The 23151-nt window shown below is 38.2% G+C and overlaps 1 protein-coding gene across 1 annotated transcript in view; it reads right to left on the minus strand.

The window, feature by feature from the left end:
* The window catches only part of SYT10 (synaptotagmin 10), a 79342-nt gene extending 57338 nt beyond the window's left edge, over nt 1–22004 (minus strand). The window contains exon 1 of the mRNA XM_043968146.1: nt 21563–22004. Coding sequence (XP_043824081.1) covers nt 21563–21710 — 148 coding nt within the window. The 5' untranslated portion in view covers nt 21711–22004. The remainder of the gene's footprint in view (nt 1–21562) is intronic.
* Nucleotides 22005–23151: the final 1147 nt, after the last annotated feature.

Genomic DNA, 23151 nt, shown 5'->3' on the forward strand with positions numbered 1-23151 from the left:
TAATCATTTTTCACAGAATGTTAAATATTAATATGAATTGTCCCTTATACTCTAAGTGGGAATTACACCATTATAAGAAATAGATATTGTCCTGTGAGCTCTATTCTACAAATCCACAAGTCCTTTTTGATAATTCCAGAATTGTATTTTCAAGTCCTACAATTAATTATGGTTAACAATTCCAAGCTAAATATACCCATCAGATTTCCCATTAGAGTTCTTTTTAAAATGGTATTAATTCATTTGTTTTAAATCACTAACAATTTCCAATACATCTTCCTTCTTTCCCAAAGAACTATCTTTTTTTTGAAGTCACCTTTTTTCTTAACATTTTTATTTAAAGTTATGAGCTCCAAATTCTATCCCTTTCTCCCCTTGCCCCCCTCCCTGAGGCAATAGGAAATCAGATATTATCTATTTTAACAAAGAGGGAAAAATATTTTTAAAAAACTAACCAACACATCTATCAAGTATTACATTATTTATAATATTCCACACCTCAAATTCCCAACCACTGCAAATATAGGAAGGAGGTATATTCTTTAAAAAAAAAATAAACATTTTATTAAAGCTTTGAGTTCCAAATTGTATCCTTCCTTCCCTCCCTCCCCTCCTTCCTCCCTGAGTCAGTAAGCAATCAGATATGGGCAATTATGTAAAACATTATGATACTAGTTATTTTGCACAAGAAAATTTGAATAAAAGAAAAAAATGAAAGAAAGTAAAAAGCAGCATGCTTTAGTCTGTGTACAATCAATATCAGTCTTTTCTTTAGAGGAGGATAATATGTTTTATCATTAGTCCTCAGCATTGTATTGCTAAGACTAGCCAATTCATTCACATTTCTCCATTAAACAATATTGCTGCCTCCGTGCACAATGTTCTCTTGGTTCCACTCACTTCACTATACATCAGTTCATACAAGTCCTTCCAGGCCTTTCTGAAATCATCCTGCTTGTCATTTCTTATAGCACAATAATATTCCATCACTATCATATACCACAATTTGTTTAGCCATTCCCCAACTGATGAGGATTCCTTTGATTTCTAATTCTTAACCACCACAAAAAGAGCTGATAGAAACTTTTTTGTACAAATATTTTCTCTTTTGGGGGATGTCTTTGGGATATAAACCTAGCAGTGGTATTTCTGGATCAAAGGGTATGCAGTTTTGGGGCAGCTAGGTGGCACACTGGATAAAGCACCGGCCCTGGATTCAGGAGGACCTGAGTTCAAATCTGGCCTCAGACACTTGACATTTACTAACTGTGTGACCCTGAGCAAGTCACTTAACCCCAACTGCCTCATCAAAAAAATAAATAAATAAATAAATAAATAAATAAATAAGGGTATGCAGTTTTATACCTCTTTGGGCATAGTTCCCAATTTCTCTCCAGAATGGATGGATCCATTCACAGCTCCACCAACAGTAGATTAGCGTCCCAGAACCAACTCATTCTTAGAAGAACAATCACACAGATAAAAGCTTTAATTTTATTTAAGGCAGTAACAGGAAATGAAAATGAAGTAACTAGTGAAGAAATTTTCACTACATATTTTGCTTATTCACTTGTTTTAAAAATTGAGTTCAATTGCATAATGCTAAAATTATTAAAGAGGTAGCCAGTGAAAATGAGGATGTAAGAGCTAAATATCCTAACATTTTAAAGAAAATAACCACAGAAGCTGGACGCACTGATCAACAAATTTTTGATGTAGATGAAAAAGGCTCATTCTGGAAATAGAAGACTTCCAGAATTTACATTTTTGAGAAAACAAAACAAAACTAGATTTAAAGAATCTAAGGGAGGGCAGCTAGGTGGCACAGTGGATAAAGCACTGGCCCTGGATTCAGGCAGACCTGAGTTCAAATCTGGCCTCAGACACTTGACACTTACTAGCTGTGTGACCTTGGGCAAGTCACTTAACCCTCATTGCCTGCAAAAAAAAAAAAAAAGAATCTAAGGCTGGGGCAGCTAGGTGGAACAGTAGGTAAAGCACTGGCCCTGGAATCAGGAGGACCTGAGTTCAGATCCAGCCTCAGACACTTGACACTTACTAGGTATGTAACACTGCTTGACAATGACTAGCTGGGCAAGTCACTTAACCTTCATTATTCATCCCAAAACAAAACAAAAAACAAACAAACAAAATAATTTAAGGCTGAGTAACAGTTTTATTGGGAGGATTCTAAATTAAAATCAATTGATTATCAGTTTTCAGACTGGCACTCAGAGAGCCTGCAACCTTATTAATGACTTCCAATTCTTTGGCAATCAAATAAGAAAGCATGGGCTACTAAAGTTTGAGAAAAATCAAATATTGATTTCATACTTTATATTTTATTTCATTTTAGAAAAGCTATCAGCATAATTGACTATATCAATAATAAAACCAATAGAAATCATATGATTATCTCAATAGAAGCATAAAACATCTCTGACAAAATACAGTACCCAGTCCTATTACAAACACCAGAGAGCATAGGAATAAGTGGAGCTTACCTTAAAATGACAAGTAATATTTATCTAAAACCATCAGCAAGCATTATCTGTAATGGGGATAAGCTAGAAGCCTTCCCAGTACAACCAAGGGTGAAGCAAGGATGGCTATTATCACCTCTATTTAATATTGTAATAGAAATATTAGCTATAGCAATAAGAATAAAAATAAATTAAAGGAATTAGAATAGGTAACGAGGAAACAAAATTAGCACTCTTTGCAGATGATATGATGGTATACTTAGAGAATGCTAAAGAATCAATTAAAAAATTACTGGAAACAGTTAACAACTTTAGCAAAGTTGCAGGATATAAAATAAATTCACATAAATCATCAACATATCTATATATGACCAACAAAGTCCAGCAGCAAGAGGCAGAAAGAGAAATTTCATTTAGAGTAACAGTAGACAATATAAAATACTTGGGAGTCCACTTGCCAAGACAAACCCCGGAACTATATGAACAAAACACTTTTCACACAAATAAAATCAGGTCTAAACACATGGAAAAAATATAAATTGCTCATGGGTACGCATTGCTAATATAATAAAAATGACAATTTTATCTAAATTAATTTACTTATTCAGTGCCGTGCCAAATCAAACTACCAACAATTATTTCATAAAGCTAGAAAAAAATAATAAAATTCTTATGGAAGAACAAAAGATTAAGAGAGTCAAAGGAATTAATGTTCAAATCCATCCTTAGACACTTGAAACTTAACTAGCTGTGTGACCTTGGGCAAGTCACTTAACCCCAATTGCCTCACCAAAAAACAAAAACAAAAACAAAAAAACAAGAATATGATATTCAGAAAGGCAAAGGAGCTTGGATTACAATCCATGATCAACTACCCAACAAAACTGAGCATTTTCTTTCAGAGGAAAAAATGGACATTAAGTTAATTAGGGGACTTCCAAGGCTTCCTGAGAAAAAGACCAATAAATTGAATGTGCTCAGTTTATCTTCATTTCAATTGTAACAAGCTTCAAAAAAAGTTTTAGTCACCCATATTTTAAAAAGTGATATAATTGTCCTTGCAACATTTTTAAACACGTGGTATTTGTTTTAACCAGAGCTGTGAGGCCAAATAAAGCATGTCTCTTCATTTGAAAGTTCACTTACTTAACAAAAAAGTTTTTTTGATTTGGCATTCATCTGTCTGTGGCAGTGCATTAAATAATCCATATGAATACTGCATTAAAAACGTGATCTCAAAGTATTAATGAAATGAAAAAATAACTTATGTACTAAATATTTAGCTAGTTTAAAAAATTATTTTATTTTCAATTCAGGAAACAAAATAAGCATTTCTGTAACAGTTAAAAAGGTGATTGCACATGAAACTGCAAATCTACTATGTACAACTTGCTATTCCCTCCAAATATACTACAGTTATCATTTAAATTTCTTCCCTCCCCACAATACACCCTGGAGATGGCTACCATCAGACACAAAAAGGTATAAATGTAAAATTATTCTATACATACTTCTATTTATCAGTTCTTTTTCTTGATTCAGATAGCATCTTTCTTCATATGTCCTTTATTTTTAATTTGTATATTTATTATAGTTAAGATGACTGTTATAGTCATTATTAAATTCAAATTGTTCTTAAAACATCATCTACCACTGCTAGGTTTATATCTCAAAGACATCCCAAAAAAGAGAAAAAGACTTATTTGTACAAAAATATTTCTAGCAGCTCTTTTTGTGGTGGCTAGGAATTGGAAATCAAAGGGGTGCCCATCAATTGGGGAATGGCTAAATGAACTGTGGCATATGATGGTGATGGAATATTATTGTGCCATGAGAAATGACAAGCAGGATGATTTCAGAAAGGCTTGGAAAGACTTATATGAACTGATGTTTAGTGAAGTGAGCAGAACCAAGAGAACATTGTGCACAGAGAGAGCAATATTTTTTGATGAAGAACTGTGAATGACTTAACTATTCTCAGTAATACAATGATCCAAGACAATCCCAAAGGACTAATGATAAAGCATACTATCCTCCTCCAAAGAAAGAACTGATATTGATTGATAACAGACTGAAGCATGCTATTTTTCACTTTCTTTCATTTTTTCTTTTATTCAATTTTTCTTGTATAAAATTACTAATATGGTAATGTTTTACATAATTGCACATGTATAATCCATATCTGATTGCTTACTGACTCAGGGAGGGAGAAGGGGAGGGAAGAGAAAAAATTGGAACTCAAAAACTATAAATAAAAATGTTTATTATTTTTTAAAAAACAACCAAACACTGCTGTTCCTGTATACAATGCCCTCCTGGCTCTGCTCACTTCACTCCTCATCATTTCATGCAAGTCTTTCGCTGAACTCATCATTCCCTATAATAAGGCTTAAACATTTTTTCCACTCACAACCCTTTTTCACCCAAGAAAATTTTACTTGATCCTGGATATATAAAATAGGTATACATAACCTTTTACTGTTGCCAAATTTTTGTGATTCCCACATTCAGTTACATGATACCATATGGGGTTGAGACCCACAGTTTAAGAAGTTTTACCGTATAACACAGTAGTATTCCATCACAACCATACACCACAATTTGTTCAGCCATTCCCCAATTGATAATGATCTCTGAAATTTCCAGTTCTTTGCCACCACAAAGAGAGCTGCTATAAACATCCCATTCACATTCAAAGTTATAATAACTATTTGTGAATTTCCCTCCATCTTATTTTTACTCACTATTTTCTTTCAGCTTCTCTTTTTACCCTATCCCTGTTACCTTATCTTCTCCCAGCACCTTCCCACCCCCTATTTAACCTACCCCTCCAACAGTCCTCCTATCCTCTCTCCCACCCTCCCAAATTCCAATCTACACACCCATTTAAAAGCCTCACCCTGTTTCCCAGTTTTCTCACCTCTCTACATGTTCAGAAGACTTCTACACCCTTCACCCTTCCAGATAGACACATTGTTCCTCTTCAACCCAAATGAGAGCATCATACCAATATTACCAGCCCTCCCCTCCCATTTGCTTCCTCTGTATTAATTCTTCCTTTCATTCCCCATATTTATAATATAATTACTCCCTTTTACCTTTTTCTACCCAATTTTGTTCTTTAGAATTACCCCATCATACTCAACTCAGCCACAATCTTTCTTTCAAACTGTTATTACTAACATGACCACACTTTTAAGAATACTGATAATTTCATACATATAAATACATACACATACATATACATGTCATAACATCTCTATGATGTAGAGATATTTCATATGTGTATATATAAAATAAGTAAACAGTTTGACCTTAATAAATGCCTTATAATTAATCTTTAATGTTTTCTTTATATTTCTTTTGAATCTTTTATATCAAATTTTCCATTGAGTTCTGATCTTTTTGTTACAAACACCTGAGAGTCTGTCAGTTCATCAAATGTTCATTTTTTTCCCACTCAGGATTATTCTCAACTTTGCTGGGTAAGTTATTCTTGGATGCATCCCCAGCTCATTTGCTTTTCAAAATATAATGTTCTAAGATGCACAGTCTTTTGGAGCAGAAGATTCTAGGTCTTGTGAAATCCTGACTGTATTTCTGCAGTATTTAAGTTGGTTTTTTTCCTTGTTGCTTGCAATATTTTCTCCTTAACCTGGGAGTTTAAAATTTCCAGTGCCTATGACACTCCTGTAAGTTTTCCTCCTGGGATCTCTTTCAGATGGTAAATGGTAATTTTTTTTTCTATCTATACTTTACTCTCTTGTTCTAGAACTCCAGGGCAATTTTTCTTTCTTTCTTTTTTTTGGCAATTTTTCTTAATAATTTCTTGTAATATTATGTCCAGATTCTTTTTAATCTTTTTTTTTTTTTTTGGTGAGGCAATTGGGGTTAAGTGACTTGCCCAGGGTCACACAGCTAGTAAATGTTAAGTGTCTGAAGCCGGATTTGAACTCCGGTCCTCCTGAATCCAGGGCCGGTGCTTTATCCACTGCGCCATCTAGCTGCCCCCAGATTCTTTTTTATTATGTTTTGGGTAGTCCAACAATTCTTATAGTGTCTCTCCTCGATCTGTTCTCCAGATCAGTTTGTTTTTCTAATGAAATGTTTTAGATTTTCTTCTAGTTTTTCTAGTTTTATTATTTCTTGGTGTCTTATAACATTATTCAACTCCATTTGCCCCATTCGAGTGTTGGACTTTGATCAAGCCAAGCAGACATCGAGGTTAAGGGCAGTGGGCATAGTAAAAATTTAACTAAGTTAGAACAGGAAAAAAGATAGTAAAAGTTGGGGGGAGAAGTCATGAAAAGCAAGATGATAAAAGTAAAATAGGCATCCTCCAGTTGTATAGCCTTTGTCTTGTCTATTGCCTGAGCAATTGATACAGCATCCAGTATTTGGGGATAATAGCAATTGCAAGGGGGAAAAAAAACAACATTGCTTCTCTGATCTAGTGAGAATCTCAATTATTTCTGGATACTGCAATTGCAACCTAGAATGAGTCTCTTTGCAGGATACAGAATAAGTCACGAGGAATCTGTTCACTAAAGTATAGGAGCAGCTAGGTGGCGCAGTGGACAAAGCACCGGCCCTGGATTCAGGAGTACCTGAGTTCAAATCTGACCTCAGACACTTGACGCTTACTAGCTGTGTGACCCTGGGCAAGTCACTTAACTGCCATTGCCCGGCCAAAAAAAAAAAATTAAAGTATAATTCTATGTAGCCTTGTCACCTGCTGGATAAGTTACAAGCTAAGTAAACTCTTTTTAAAAGTGTGTATACATACATAATTACATATATACACATATATATACACACTTATACATATACGTGTATACACACACACACACACCTTTTTTGTGCCAAGTCAATCATTTATCCAGATGTCTAGGTTTAGGACAGCTTCATGAGGTGCAGAGGCTATGGAGTACAATCTCTTCTTTTTACATATGAATAAACCATGCCATATAGGTTAAATGACTTGCCTATGGTTATATAGCTAGTGTCTGAGACAGGATTTGAATTTATGCCTTCCTCACTCCAATTGTAGTGGTGCAATGGATAGAGTGCCGGTCAGGAAGACTCAGACTTATCTTACTGAGCACAAATCTGGCCTTCGATACTTACTAGCTGTGTGCCCCAGTTCCTCTTGTGTAAAATGAGCTAGAGAAGGAAATGGCAAAGCACTCCAATATATTTGCCAAGAAAACCCCAAATAGGGTCGTTAAGAGTCGAACACAGCTGAAGTTAACGAACAACAATAACCTACTACACCACATAGCTACCAAACCTTTATTCTTCTATCTCTGGCTGGCGGGAAAAAGTATACAAGTATGCTCTTCTTTGGATATCTAACCTTTTTTTCTTTTGGTCTACCTCTATTGAATTCATGGATTTACCAGGCCCTTATGTCTTTTTTTCCCTCTCCCACTGTCTGACTCATTGCTTGTTAAAACCTCTATCTAGGCTGAAAATAGAAATGTTAAGACTCATATTTGATAAAGCATTTATTACCAAATCCAGTTAAAAACTAAAAGGAAAATGTTAGAAACTTTTGACTAAAATGAGAATGTTGATTATTCATGCCATATCCTGTGGTAGGCTACAAACAAAGGAATCTGATATTCCTCTTTCACCCAGGATTTCCCTTTATTTTGTGTTGCCTAATTTGGTAGAGCATGGAGAAGGAGAGTGAGACCTGGGTTTGGAATCCTGATTCAGAAATGTATTAGCTTTGTAACCATGGGCAAGTCAAATCTCAGGGCCTCAGTTTCTTTATCTATAAAAGACGGAAAATACTTGCACTCTCTACCTTACAAGATTATCATGAGAATTTTTTCAAATTTTAAAACATTTTACAAATTTTATCTATTATTTGTTGCTGTTCAGTCATTTTGGTCGTGTCTGATTCTTTGTAACCCCATTTGAGGTTTTCTTAGCAAAGATACTAGAATAGTTTACCATTTCCTTCTCCTGCTCATTTTACAGGTGAGGAAACTGAGGCCACCATGGTTAAATAAATGACTTGCCCAGGGTCACACAGCTAGTAAGTACATGAGGTTGGATCTGAACTAATGAAGATGAGTATTCCTGACTCCAAACTTGGCATTCTATCCACTTCCCTATCTACCTGACCAATCTATTATTATTTGACATTTATATTGAGTTTAGTGGGTCCTAGGTACTCATTCATACCATATTTAAATAATAACCTGTTTTTTAAACTTTGCATGTACCCTCAAATAGAGTAAATGCTTTATAATTTTTATATTATTACCTAAATTTATATTAACCTGATGAATGTACAATACTGTTTCATTCATTAACCAAGGAAACTGCTGCATAAAAAAATGCTTTCAATCACTTAATGTCTGATAATGCCCTTATCAAAACAGCTTGCATATAGTAGAGGCTTCATAAATCACTGCTGAATGAATCAATATATATTTCAAATTGAATATGCATTAAAACCACCTCTCAGAGGCTCACTGTAGCAAATTAGTTGGCTAGAAAATGGCAATATGCCTCTAAATATAACTTAGTTATAACACTTCTTAAATCAAGGACTACTAAGTTAAAAACCAAAGGAACAATAAAGATTATAGTTAGTAATGCTAGTTTATTTTCTTGAAATAGTCCCACAATTTGATTAAATTAGTTTTTTAAAGGTTCATTACTTAACTTAATATCCCCTAGTTCAAGACTGAATGAAATGGGATTAAATGTAAAATTCTAGTAAAACATTTTAGGATCCACTGCACACTGATTCCTTAAGTACAAGGGTACAATAGAATACAAAATTCTCCTCTTTCCTCCTCTCAGATTTTTCTGCTTAAGAAAGGCTAATTAAAAAAAAGAAAGGCTAATTAATCCCTACTGAGTTATACTACATATACACATACTATAAGCAAACTAGAGTGGGCAGCTAGGTGGTGCAGTAGATAGAACACTGAGCTTGGAATCAGAAAGATTTATCTCCATGAGTTCAAACCCAGCCTCAGACTTACTAGCTGTATGACCCAGGGGAAGTCACTTAATCATGTTTGCCTCATTCTCTCATCTGCAAAATGAGCTAGAGAAGAAAATGACAAACCACTTCAGTATCTTTGCCAAGAAAACCCTAAATGGGGTCATGAAGAGTCAAACATGACTGAAAAACAACTGAACATAAGCAAACTGGACTACCTCCCAACAGGTCCTATGTCTGCTCACCTAGTTATCTTTATTTTATTTTATTTCTGTGAGGGGCAATTGGGGTTAAGTGACTTGCCCAGGGTCACATGGCTAGTAAGTGTCAAGTGTCTGAGGCTGAATTTGAACTCAGGTTCTCCTGACTCCAAGGCTGGTGCTCCATCCACTGTACCACCTAGCTTCCCCACCTAGTCATCTTTACCTAGAATTCACTACTTTCTTCAATTCAATCTGTGCACTGAGCAAGCAGGTCAACTGAGACTATATATAGATACTCAACATTTATCACACACATCTTACTGCTACAATTCTCATAACATTTAATTATTCAATTTAGGGCAGCTAGGTGGCGCAGTGGATAAAGCACCAGCCTTGGATTCAGGAGTACACGGGTTCAAATCCGGCCTCAGATACTTGACACTTACTAGCTGTGTGACCCTGGGCAGGTCACTTAACCCCCATTTCCCCGCAAAAAAAAAAAAAATTATTCAATTTAGCCAACAGAAGAATTCCACTCATACTACATTGCTTGTTCTAAGTTGACTAGTCAAGGCCTTCCACTGGGACTTATCATCTAGGTGGCATTCTGCACTGAACCTGGAATCAGGAAGGCCTAAGTTCAAATCTAGTCTCAATTATTATCTGTGTGATCCTAGACAAATTACTTAACCCTTTCTCCTCATCTGTAGAATGAGGATAATAATTGCACCTATTTTCCAGGTTTGTTGTGAGGATCAAATGAAATAATTGTAAAGAGCTTAGCACAGAGCCTGGCACAGAGTAAGACTTACTATATTGGTATTGCCATGGACTCCATGACACCTCCACAGCAGCCTGGTGTAAGCTGATTGTATTTCCATAGATAATGAGATTTAGAGCTTGGAGGTGGCTGAATTTTTCATTTGAGGACCATGCAAGAAATCAGCACTTTCAGCTACCTGAGCCATATCCTCTTGTGGACACACGTTCCCAGATATGTGCACTGGCCACATGTGTTTCCTGTGTATATGTGCATCTCTCCATGTTTTCCCTATATGTTATCTCCTCTATTAGACTATTAATTCATTGAGAGAAGGAACTGTCTTTTGACATTCTTTGTATATACCCAGTGCTTAGCACAGTGTTTGACAGTTATATGGTTCTTAATCAAAGTTTTTTGACTGATTCCACACATTATATGTATTTATTGGAAATTGTGTTCAGGTTTAAGAAAAAAGTAGTTTGTTGTTTTTTACCTACCTTTCCTATTTCATTTTAGAAAGCCTTTATTAGTTTATTACTATTTTAAAATTTATTATTTTAATTTATTAGTACTTTATTAATCTTTGCTTGTATCAGCTGAATGACTATTAAAGATAAATGTAATCAATCAACAACTATTTATTAATTGCCTACTATGTGCCAGGCGTGGTGCTAGGAAATGGGCCCAGTTAAGTTTATATAACATAAAGTTCACTAAGGAAGGTTGCACGATTTTCTCCACCTTCCTTCAGCAAACAAAGGTGACAAATGGTGGGAGTGAGCCAAGGATGAGAGTTAAGGGGGTGAGAGATTCAAAAGAGGAGGAAAGTGTAGAGTTGAATTGGTTCACTAACAAGTCAAGATGGGTAGAAAAGGAGAGAAGAGTTCTCTAAAGACATACTTAGAGCCTCCAGATAGGGAGCATTTTTTGTCACTTGTTAGGTAGCTGAGAAGGGGAGTTATTAAAACCAATTTCAGATTATCTCCCTAAAGGGAATTTGCAAAAGGAATGAAGGTCCTAAAGAAAATAGATTTGATAGATTGGATTTATTTAGCCTGCCATGGCCTGCCACACTCAAATTCCAGCCTGTCTCAGAGACAAATAGAGCCCTGCTTCTGGGTGGAGTCCCACTAGAAATCCTTTAGCTATGGGTCTTCCCTGACACACAACTATACAGCTGAGGTCTGATATATTGGTGAAAGTTGAGCTGAGACAGTTGTGGCTTGGGAAAATACTTAGTGCAAAAAGACACTCTTAGGAATGGAGGGAGGAGTAATAGGTAGGCAGATGGCAATGACACCCTATCCTAGAGGGAGTTTTGGATGTGGCTCCTAAAACATAGGGCTATAAGAAAGCAATTGATGGCCAGCCCATGGGGGTATGGATAAAACTGTACAAGGAAAGTCAGCACCAAGACTCCAGGGGCCCTTTGGTGTTGTCCAAGTCTTCCTTGGGAAGAGTAGAAATGCATTCCACCTCTTGACTGGGGGTAAGGGGAGAAAATACCATACCATTATGCCAGGTCTTCTGTCTTCCTCAGGAAGTAAAGAAATGTGATTGTGCACCAGTCTCTTGCCACTGGAGTCAAAAGAAAAAGACAGGAGCAGCTAGGTGGTGCAGTGGATAAAGCACCAGCCCTGGATTCAGGAGTACCTGAGTTCAAATCTGGCCTCAGACACTTGACACTTACCAGCTGTGTGACCCTGGGCAAGTCACTTAACCCTCATTGCCCTGCCAAAAAAGAAAAAGACACCATTCCAAGACATCAGGTCTCCTACCTGGTTTACTGCCTTCCTCAAAAGTAGAAACACCATTCCATGGAGTTTTACTTTCCTGCCTTTAGCAAGAAGGGAAGAAATATCACTCAGTCACAACAGATCCTGTACCTGGTCCCCAGCATTCTTTTGGGAAGAGAATAAACATCATTCAATCATATCTCCTGCTTTCTATCAAAAGAGGGTAACACCAATCCTTCAGCATATCCGTTATCTCCCTCACCTGAGAATGCTAAGGCCTGACAGAATTCCACCTGAAGACCAAACTCCTATGCATGTCAATAATCTACCCATTCTTCAGTGACTAACAAATTCCCACCTGTTGATACCCTCCCCACCCCAGTGATTCTGCTACCCTAGCTGGCATCATTAAGATCCCAATCTCACCCCAACAGCCTGATTCCTTATTCCCATTCCACTCAACCCAAGCCCTGGCAGATGGCCATCACATACAAATATACCACATCCATATTCATGAACTCTGAAATTCCTTTTTCATTTCACTTCTCCCTCTACTTTGCAAACCTTAAGCCCTATTCTTCATCTTTTCCATGCGACCACCAATCCCCTCAGCCTCATAGTTATTTTAAAGACCATCACCTGGGTACTAATTACACTCTCCTCTCTTCCCATTTTGACCCCTTACTAAACTGGTTCAACTCTACACTGTCCTCTTTTCCACTCAATCACTGAATTTGCCCTCAAAAGCCTCAACCTTATATCACTCCCATCATCCATTCCATTATCTCCTACTCATGTATTGCTGAACAAAGCTAGAGAAAATCATGAAATCATGATGAATGGATCCACTACAAACATGATCTCAACTGGACCCTCACTATAACAAGGCAATACCTCCCTAATTAACTCACTATCACACCAACCACATCAGCTCTTCCAAACATTTTCCTCCCTTCTCAAATCTACCATGCCTTTCTCTCCCCCTACTCTCCCAGCTAAGAATTTTCATTGAAAAAAAATTGGAGCTATTTGCTTAGACATCCTTTTTCTCTCCTCTTCTCATTTCATCTAGATGTCTTCTGCTAATATTTCCTTAACTACCTCACATGTGGTGGCCTTTCTCTGCCAAGGCTAATAACCCCCCTATATGCACATGATTCCATTCTCTCCTGTCTTCTCCAGCATATTGCCTCCTCTATCATCCCCACTCTCTCACTTGACTTCAATCTCTTCTTGTCTACTGACTGCTTCCCAACCACCTACAAACATGCCCATGTCTCCCCCATCCTCATAAAACCCTCACTTGATCTGTCCATCTATCATCTAGCTATCATCCCATAGCTCTTCTCCCCTATTTGAGAAGGCTATCTCTAATGAATGCCCACCACTTCCTTTCCTCTCACTTCATTCTTAACTTTCTACCATCTGGCTTCCAAACTCACCATTCAACTGAAACTTCTCTCTCCAAAGTTACTAACTGTCAAATCTAATGTACTTTTTTCGGTCCTCATCCTTTCTGACTTTTCTGCAGTCTTTTTTTCCTTCAGACTCTCTTCTCTGGAGGTTTTTGGCACATTGCTCTATCCTGGTTCTCTTCCTACTTATTCATAACCACTCCTTTTTATTCTCCTTTACTGGATCTCCATTCAGGTCATTCCTGCTAGAGTGCTATCCTTTCCCAAAACTCTGTCCTAGGCCCTCTTTTCTTCTCCTTCTTTACTATTTCACTTGGTGATCTCATCAGTTCCAGGGGATTCAATTAACACCTCTATCCTGATGATTCTCAAATCTATTTATCTAGCCCTAATTTCTCTATTTAGGTAGCTAGATGGCTCAGTGGTTAGAACACTGGGCCTGAAGGTAGAAAGACCTGAGTTCAACTACAGCCTCTTACACTTATTAGCTGTATGGCCTCAGGCAAATCACTTAACCTCTGTTTGCCTTAATCCACTGGAAAAGGAAATGGCAGTATCTCTACCAAGAAAACCCCATGAATAGTATGGTCCATGGGATCATGAAAAGTTATACGCACCTGAATGACTTTATAACAAAAATTTCTCTGTTGACCTTCAGTTTCTTCTCTTTTTAAATAGAATTTTATTTTCCCCAATTACATGTAAAAACAACTTTTTTAAATGATAAACATTTTTATTTATAGTTTTGAGTTCCAAATTTTATTCCTCCTTCCCTCCTTCCCCTTCTCCCTCCCTGAGTCAGTAAGCAATCAGATATGGGTTATACATGTGCAATTATGTAAAATACTACCATATTAGTCATTTTGTCCAAGAAAACTTGAATAAAAGAAAGAAAGTGAAAAATAGCATGCTTCAGTCCGTGTTCTGTCAATATCAGTTCTTTCTTTGGAGGTGGATAGTATGTTTCATCAATAGTCTTTTGTCTTGGATCATTGTATTGCTGAGAATAATTAAGTCATTCACAGTGCTTCATCAAACAATACTGCTGTCTCTGTACACAATGTTCTCTTGATTCTGCTCATTTACATACATCAGTTTGGGTCTTTCTAGGCCTTTCTGAAAGCATCCTGCTTGTCATTTCTTATAGTACAATAATATTCCATCACTATCATATACCACAGCTTGTTTAGCTATTCCCCAATTGATGGACATTCCTTTGATTTCCAATTCTTGGCCACCACAAAAAGAGCTGCTATAAATATTTTTGTATAAATAGGTCTTTTTCTCTTTTAGGGGATGTCTTAAAAAATATATATACACACACACACACACACACACACATATATATATATACACACATATATATGTATATACACACACACACATATATACATATATATAGATACATATATACATATGCATATACATATGCATATACATATACATATATTTGGCCAGGGCAATGAGGGTTAAGTGACTTGCCTAGGGTCACACAGCTATTAAGTGTCAAGTGTCTGAGGCCCTATTTGAACTCAGTCCTCCTGAATTCAGGGCTGGTGCTTTATCTACTGTGCCACCTAACTGCCCCCAGTTCTGTCAATTTTACCTTCATAACATTACCACTCTACATAAAGAGACTTATTCTGAACTGTAAAGACTTGACATCAGAGGATCACAAGAACCCGAATTTTGATACTTAAGACTTGGTCCTTTTGAAGGGCAAAAGAAAAGTCTAGGATCTTTGGCATTTTTTTCTCCTTCAAAGTGTTTTTTCCCTCTTTCCCCACATTTTTCATTATGGTTACTCCCTTAGTAGGGAGTGGGGAGCTGTAAATTGTGTGCGTGTGTTTGTGTGTCTTGGTGGTGGTTGTTATCTCTTAAACATTTATTTATTTACTTATTTTTTCTAAATATATGTAAATGGTAGAATATCCTCTAGAACAGGGTTTCTTAAATGTTTTCCATTCATGATCCCTTATCCCCTGAGAAATTTTTATGCAACCTATAAAATAGGGATACATAACCTGTTACTGTTGCCAAATTTTTCATGACTCCCACATTCAGTTACCCACAGTCTAAGAAGCTTGACTCTAAGAGAGGGCAGCTAGGTGGCATAGTGGATAGAGCACTGGGCTTGGAATCAGAAAAATTCATCTTCATGAGTTCAAATCTGGCCTCACATACAAAACCCCCAAATGGGGTCATGGAGAGTCAAGCATGACTGAAATGACTGAATAACAGCAATCTCTAGAAGATCCTTAGGAAATTGCCACTAAAAAAATGGAATGTGATAGGACTAGTATCTACCAACAGTATAAGTTCTCCTTATATGCTGAGATAGGGATTATTTTTCCTGGAAGGAAGCAAAACAGTCCCAGGACCTAACTGACTTTTGTTTCCATGATACAGTTTCTTAGTCACCCAAAAGCATACAAGATCCCACCAACATGCTGCCCAGTGCTCTATCCACTATGCCACCTAGCTGCCCTCTCTTAGAATGTGGGGGTCATGAAAAATTTGGCAACAGTAACAGGTTATGTACACCTATTTTATAGGTTGCTGCAGACCAGAACCATTTTCATGTGGGTCAACAGGGGTGGGTGTCAAATGAAGCTAAAAGCCTTATTGCATTCCTTGCAGTTAGAGCAAAGTAACATTTTATTAACATTCTGAGGACCAAATAACAATTTCTTCTTGGCATTTAAGGATCTTCACAATCTGGTCTTTTTTAACATGCTATTCCTTTCACATCTATGATCTAGCAATAGCTGCATACTAACTTTTCCCCATACCTGAAACTCCATCAACTACATACATAACCTTTGCACTGGCTACTCCTCATGCCTGGAATTCTGTCCCTCCTCACTTCTTGACACTCACTTGACATCTCTGGCTTCAAGACAGCTCAACCATCACCTACAGGAGTCCTTTCCTCATCCCTCTACTCCAATTCCTTCTGGAAGCTGATAGTGCTTTCTTACCTTCCTTTTGGCATATATCTTTTATGTACCTATTTAGTGAGTCTTCCCCTTTAGTTTTAAGCTCCTTAAGGACAGGGACTTTTTTTTATCTTTTGATTAAAACTGTAGTGAAAAGCTGAGATCAAGCACAGTGGCAACTTTAAATCCTACTATTATATTGCTAGTAAGACTTGTCCTTAAGTTTTTTAAATAAACAAATTAATGAGAGGATATGATGATCACATTTTAAAACTATAGTTCTTGGCATTTAAAAAATAATTGAAACTTGCACTTGTAACAACCTCTGGCAAAGCTTTGGCTGGTCACAAAGCCCCTGGCAGTGGTAGTTCTTCCTAGCCTGGAATCAGACTTTTTTTTGGGGGGGGGGAGGGGTCAGGCAATGAGGGTTAAGTGACTTGCCCAGGTTAAGTGACATAGCTAGTAAGTGTCAAGTGTCTGAGGCTGCAACCAAACTCAGGTCCCCCTGAATTCAGGGCAGGTGCTTTATCCACTGCGCCACCTAGTTGCCCCTAATAAAAACTTATAATATTTATTATCAGGCTCTTGTCTATGGGACATATTTGTTTTTAAATCACCTGAGTTCACTGTAATTCTACACTAGCATGTGTAGTAATGAAACAGCTGGTGCATCTGATCCCTATTAGTCCTATACTGGGAAAAGTCACTCTGACTCTTGTGTGGCTCCCAGAACTATTCCATGCGCTCATGACTTGAACAAAGGGATACCAGGCAACATAAAGATAGGGTCAACTACAAATGTTTATGAGAAGTATTAAATCTCTCAAATAGTTTCTAAAACAATTAACCCCCATTAAGCAAAAGTAAGGCAGGAGTATAGTAAGGATAGTCAATTCTTCCTGTTGTTTTTCTCTTAGTTCTTCAGCTACCATACTAAGTGACTGGCCAAATCAACTATCATTTATTAAGTGCCTATTCTTTGCTAAGCATTAGATAATATAGTAGCACACCTTGCTACTTGTCCATTAAGAAGACATCTCTAATGGTCTGGAAAATGGGAACTACAAATTTTATGGCCACCAGCTGCCATGGTTACAATGCTTCAGAAAGACATCTACCATGCCTCTCTTCTGTCCTCATTCTTTCTTAAAAGCTCCTCAAAACTGTTGCTGTCCTCATGGGGGCCAGGAGGAACCCCTCCCCACAGTCTTAATCTTGTGTTAGCTTCCATTCTTTCTTAGCCAGGAACTACAACTCTCAGGGCCTTTGTGGCCAGCCAAAGCCATACAATACTTAAAATTAATATACATTAATGAAAAAATACTTCAAGTTTTATTATTTTTAAATTATATTTCTACCTGCACACACACACGCACACACACACACATTCTACCCCCTTCCCTTATGTCAAAACAGGGAAAAACTTGTTTCTCTAGGCTTAAGTAGGTTTTTGTTTTTGTTTTTGTTTTTGTTTTTGTTTAGCAAATGTGAAATGAGGTTTTGGGCTCCAAAGAGGGAAGAAACCCAAAACAAGTGATATTTAAGATTCAACCACTATTCATGATATATAAAGATGCTTTCATACTGGGCAAAATATACTTTTGTTCATGGCCAAGCAAAGCCACTCTACTAAAAGGTGGGCTTATAATTACACAGGTAAAATTACCTAAATCTGGTTTTGGCATTCAATTTAAATATCCCTGAAAAATGAAATTATATCAAAGGAATAAATGGTGATGACCAGTGTCTGACCCACCTAAACTGGGAGTGGGGCAAATGCTAAATATTTACAACCCTGTCCTTCACTTCAGCTTCTGAGCTATGCAAAGGTAAGCTCTTCGAACAAAGAATTAACTCCTTTTGCACTTTTGACTTTGCTCATCATAAAATTTAACTTCTGATACTCTTTTTTTTTTTTGTAGGGCAATGGGGGTTAAGTGGCTTGCCCAGGGTCACACAGCTAGTAAGTGTCAAGTGTCTGAGACCAAATTTGAACTCAGGTCCTCTTGAATCCAAGGCCAGTGCTTTATCCACTGCACCACCTAGTTGCCCCCATACTCTTTATTTTAATGGCATTTTAGTAAAATTTATCCAACCTCAATCAACATTTATTAAGCACCTATTACTACTGTGCTTATGAAAATAAGCAAAAGACAGTCCTCGCCCTCAAGGAGCTTCCAATCTAATGGGGAAGCCAACATACAAATAAATATATACAAAGCAAACTACAGACAGGATAAATAGGAAGTAATTAATGAAAGTACAACACTGGAATTAAAAGGGGTTGGGGAAGCATCCTGTAGGAGGTGGAATTTTAGTTAGAACTTAAAGGAAGCCAAGGAGGTCTGTAGGTAGAGCTGAGGAGGGGAGAGCATTCCAGGCATGGGGAACAGCCAGAGAAAATCCTGGATCCTAGAGAGGGAGTTCTTGTTCATGGAATAGACAGGGGCCAGTGTCACCAAATCTCCAAAGAGTAAGTTGGAGGTTAAGGAAGACTGGAGAGATAGAAGGGTTACCAAGGGCTTTGAATGCCAGAGAGTTTTGTTAGAGTTTATTAAGGAATGGTGACAAGATTGCTTTAGGAAAATCACTTTAGTGACTCTGAGGTCATGCTATTTCTATATTTATGGGGCATATTCATAATCATACATTTGAATAAACATCATACAAACTGCTATCCCATTTATTTCTGGATGTTTATAAGGTACAGGAAGAATGGGAAAAGACATTAAGTTGTGTTTCTCAAAAAAAAAAAAACCCAATACCTAATCTTATTAAACACTTCAATAGCAACAAGTAGATATCATTCAACAATTTACTTCAGGAATCATCATCTCATTAGGTTGGGTAGCTAGAGCTAGGGTACAAACAAAATTTTCTTTTGGATATTGTTGCCATGATCCTGAGTTTTAGATGAATAATTACAGCCATTTTGTCTCTCAGTCCCTTTAAAAACAAGCAAACAAATACTCAACTCTTAAAGATTTGCTCTCCTCCCATTCCTTTTTTTTTTGTGAGGCAATGGGGGTTAAGTGGCTTGCCCAGGGTCACACAGCTAGTAAGTGTTAAGTGTCTGAGGCTGGGTTTGAACTCAGGTCCTCCTGAATCCAAGGCTGTTGCTCTATCCACTGCACCACCTAGCTGCCCCTCTCCTCCTATTCCAAAGGGTATCATATCACGTATTGCTTTCCACTTTGAGGTAATGCTTTCACAAAATCTGATGCTCAACATATAGGGTAGGAAAAGGTTGGAAGTGATAAGGGAGGGAAATGTCCTTTAGAAGAAGTCTTCAATGAAACTTACTTCATCCCACTCTTTAATCAAGCCATTGGAACAAAATACACAGACACAGACACAGACACACACCCCTCCCCCCACACCCCCACATAGACACAGTCTGAGACCTGATCTGCCTCAATGCAAAAAGTGATTTTCTAAATACTATTCCTTTAAGCACTAAGCAACTCTGGATATTATCGGCTTAGCTTCTCATCTTTTTCTTATTTCTTCTCTCACCCCACACAACACAATTTGCTATCCAAGTTCTGTCTCATTTCATAAGATTATTGATCTAGGGTTGGAAGGGACCTCTAAGGACATCTAGTCCAACCCCTTCATTTTACAAATGAAGAAACTGAGACCCAGAATGGGTAAGTCATTTGCCCTTGCAGTGACACTGGCGTTCTTGTTCCTCAAATTAAACACTATCCCCTTGTGCATGTTCTCTCCCTCCTCATTTGTACTTCTAGGCTTCCTCAAATCCCAGCTCAAATCTCCCCTTCTACATCCAATCTCTCTCCCTTAATACTTAGGCTTTCCCTTTAAGACCAGCTCCAATTTATCCTGTATATACCTTATTTGCTCATAATTGTTCTCATGTTATCTCCCCCTTTATAATGTGAGCTCCTTAGGAGAAAGAACTTTTTTTGCCTTTATTTTTATCACTAGCACTTAGCACAGTGCCAAGCACATGGTAGCCATTTATTATATTTATAGTCAATAAATATTTATTGACTTGCCTTACATATTTGCCTGAGGGTCTATCTCAGGTGGAATTTGAACGTGGGACTTGAACCCAGGTTTTCTAACTCCAGAGCTGGTACTTTTTCCACCCCCTGTCTCGGCTCATATTCCTTCAACCCAGGGCTTCTGAAGGGCTGGACCAGGAGTCAGACGACCTGGGTTCTTAGCTCCATCGCCTTAGTTCCCTCTGACCCTGGCTGTGCAAGTGTGCTTCAGCAAGTCCACTAGATTAAATGATACATGATGCTCAGTCTCCTCTGTAACGTGGAGATAACAGCACCTCCCTTGCTGGCTCCTATAAAGTTCTAGTAAAGACCAAGTTAAATAATGCATGTGAAACATCTTGATATTTGGAAGTATTCTATAAATGCAAGCCACTATTGTCAATTGGAAAGATTACCTCTCTTTAATTCCCTTCTGGTTGCCTAAAGCTACTTCCCTCCACATATATGTTACTCTCAGAGGCAAAAAGGGTCCTGGACCTCTGCCACATCAGAAGGTTTTTTGTTTGTTTTGTTTTAACTCTTATTGGATACCCACCTCAGCCTTTATCCGAGAGGGAAAGAGAGGAAGAACAAAGTCCCAACTCCCCAAACCTCCCACACACCGTGGAGTACAATCAGCGCAACCACGGCACTGGCCTTCCACCCTGATTATACCCAACTCGGCTGGAGAATCCAGTTTGGCAGAGCTAGATCAAGATGTTGATGGGAAGGAAGGAAAAAGAAGCAAAAAAAAAAAAAAAAGCAACAGCAGCTAAGCAGTTAGAAATGAACCCTGGAGAAGAGCAGAAAAAATGAAATCCAAGGTGAAAACTTCCCAGTTGGAAGAAAGTGGGACCGTTAGAAAAGCTCGACAACAGCAAGGTAAACCGGGAGCAGATCGCAGACAAGAATACGGAGGGAAAGAAGGGAATCGGACCCTGGGAGGAGAAGGCAACAGGCAGATTGGAAGAGTTTGGAAACAGAGAACAACGACGCAGAAGAAAGTAGGCAGAGCCCTTGCGTCCAGCGCGGTTTTTTTCTTTTGTTACCTGTGCTGCCTCCACCTCGGTTGGCTTTATCTCGGGGGAGGATGCCAGAGCATTTCTCCCACTCCACTTGGCCTGCGAAGCAGAGCTCCGCTACGATGTGCAGCGCCTTCTGGCACAAGCTGCTCACCCCGTCCTCGGGGAAACTCATCTTCTTTTCTCTCGCCCCCTTTTCCTTGCTCTTTTTTTCTTTTTTTCCCCTTACACTACCTCAGTCCTCTCCTTCCCTCCCCTCCCCCAAACTTAGTCTGATAACCTCCTTTTGCTTTCTAAGCCATTAACTGGCTGGAGTTGTGCTGGCTGGGAACACTTGGGAAATACACGAACTCCTAGGAGCCCCAAGTTATCCCCATAGCTGGAGAAGAGGAAAGGATAGGTGAGGGAGAGATTCTGGAGCCTTTTAAAGCTACAGAGATTTCACCAATTCACACGCAGTGCGCGTCAACTAAGGAGATCTAGGGGGGAGACGGTAAACAAGGGGGAGGGGAGGGAGAGGAAGAAGAAAAAGGGAGTTCTCCAATTGTAAAAAAAAAAATTACTCCCCTCTCATCAATATGCCTGTGCGTGCACGCGCCCACGCACCCTTCCCGGTTGGCTGCTGGCCTATCATTCAATAATAATAAAATAGCGCGGGTTTGGAAGAGGCAGGTAGCTACAAAGAAGCTGGAATCCTCCTTGCCTTCTTTAAGTCAATTAATGGGAAAGACCAAGGCAAGGGTGCCCATCTGTTTCTGTCCACTTACCGAAGGTTGGAGGGCGGGGTTTGTATTCTGTCCTTCCCCTCCCTCCACACTACCTCCCCTACAACTCTGGACCCTAAATTTCCTTTCAACACCCTCCCTCTACTCCTAGCGCTTTCTGCCCTCTCGCTACCTTTGCGGTTTTATGTGAGTGTGTGTGTGGGGGGGGGCATCCTTGATTATTGATTGATGGAATGAGAATATTGTTGGATCAAAGATGATTCTGTTTGAAAAGACATTTCTTTTGTGTAAAACCTTGTAATAAATTTAATTGTTAATTTCATTTGCCTATTTAGCTGACTTTTTATAAAATGGAATCCATTGTGCTTCAAAAACAAATGCTGATTCATTTTCCTGCCCCTAAATTTTTAAGGTGATGTCAAGAGTATCAGTGTTTTCTTTGTATTACGTTCCTTACACATAGTGTTTGATATATGGTGAATTAGTGAAATAATTGGGGCAGCTAGGTGGCACAGTGGATAGAGTGCCAGGCCTATAGTGAGGAAGACATCTTCCTGAGTTCAAATCTGACTCTGGGGCAAGTCACCCTGTTTGCTTCAGTTTCCTCATCTGTAAAGTTAGCTGGAAAAGGAAATGGCCAAGACAACTCCAAATAGGGTCACAAAGTTGGACATGACAGGAAATGATTGAACAATATTCAGGTAACATTACGTTCAATAATGCAGGACTGAAAATTGAGTATACCTCTAATTCAACTAATAAAATTACCTGGTGATCCAAATTTAGTGGAAAAAATACTAAATTGAGAGTCAGGAAGTTTGGTTTTCAGCTCTGCCAATGAAGCATTCTTTTCCAGGTTAGAGGGCAGAACCAGAGCACAAGCCAGAGGAG

The sequence above is a fragment of the Dromiciops gliroides genome, chromosome 5 (genome assembly GCF_019393635.1).
Source record: "Dromiciops gliroides isolate mDroGli1 chromosome 5, mDroGli1.pri, whole genome shotgun sequence".
NCBI classification, from domain to species: domain Eukaryota; kingdom Metazoa; phylum Chordata; class Mammalia; order Microbiotheria; family Microbiotheriidae; genus Dromiciops; species Dromiciops gliroides.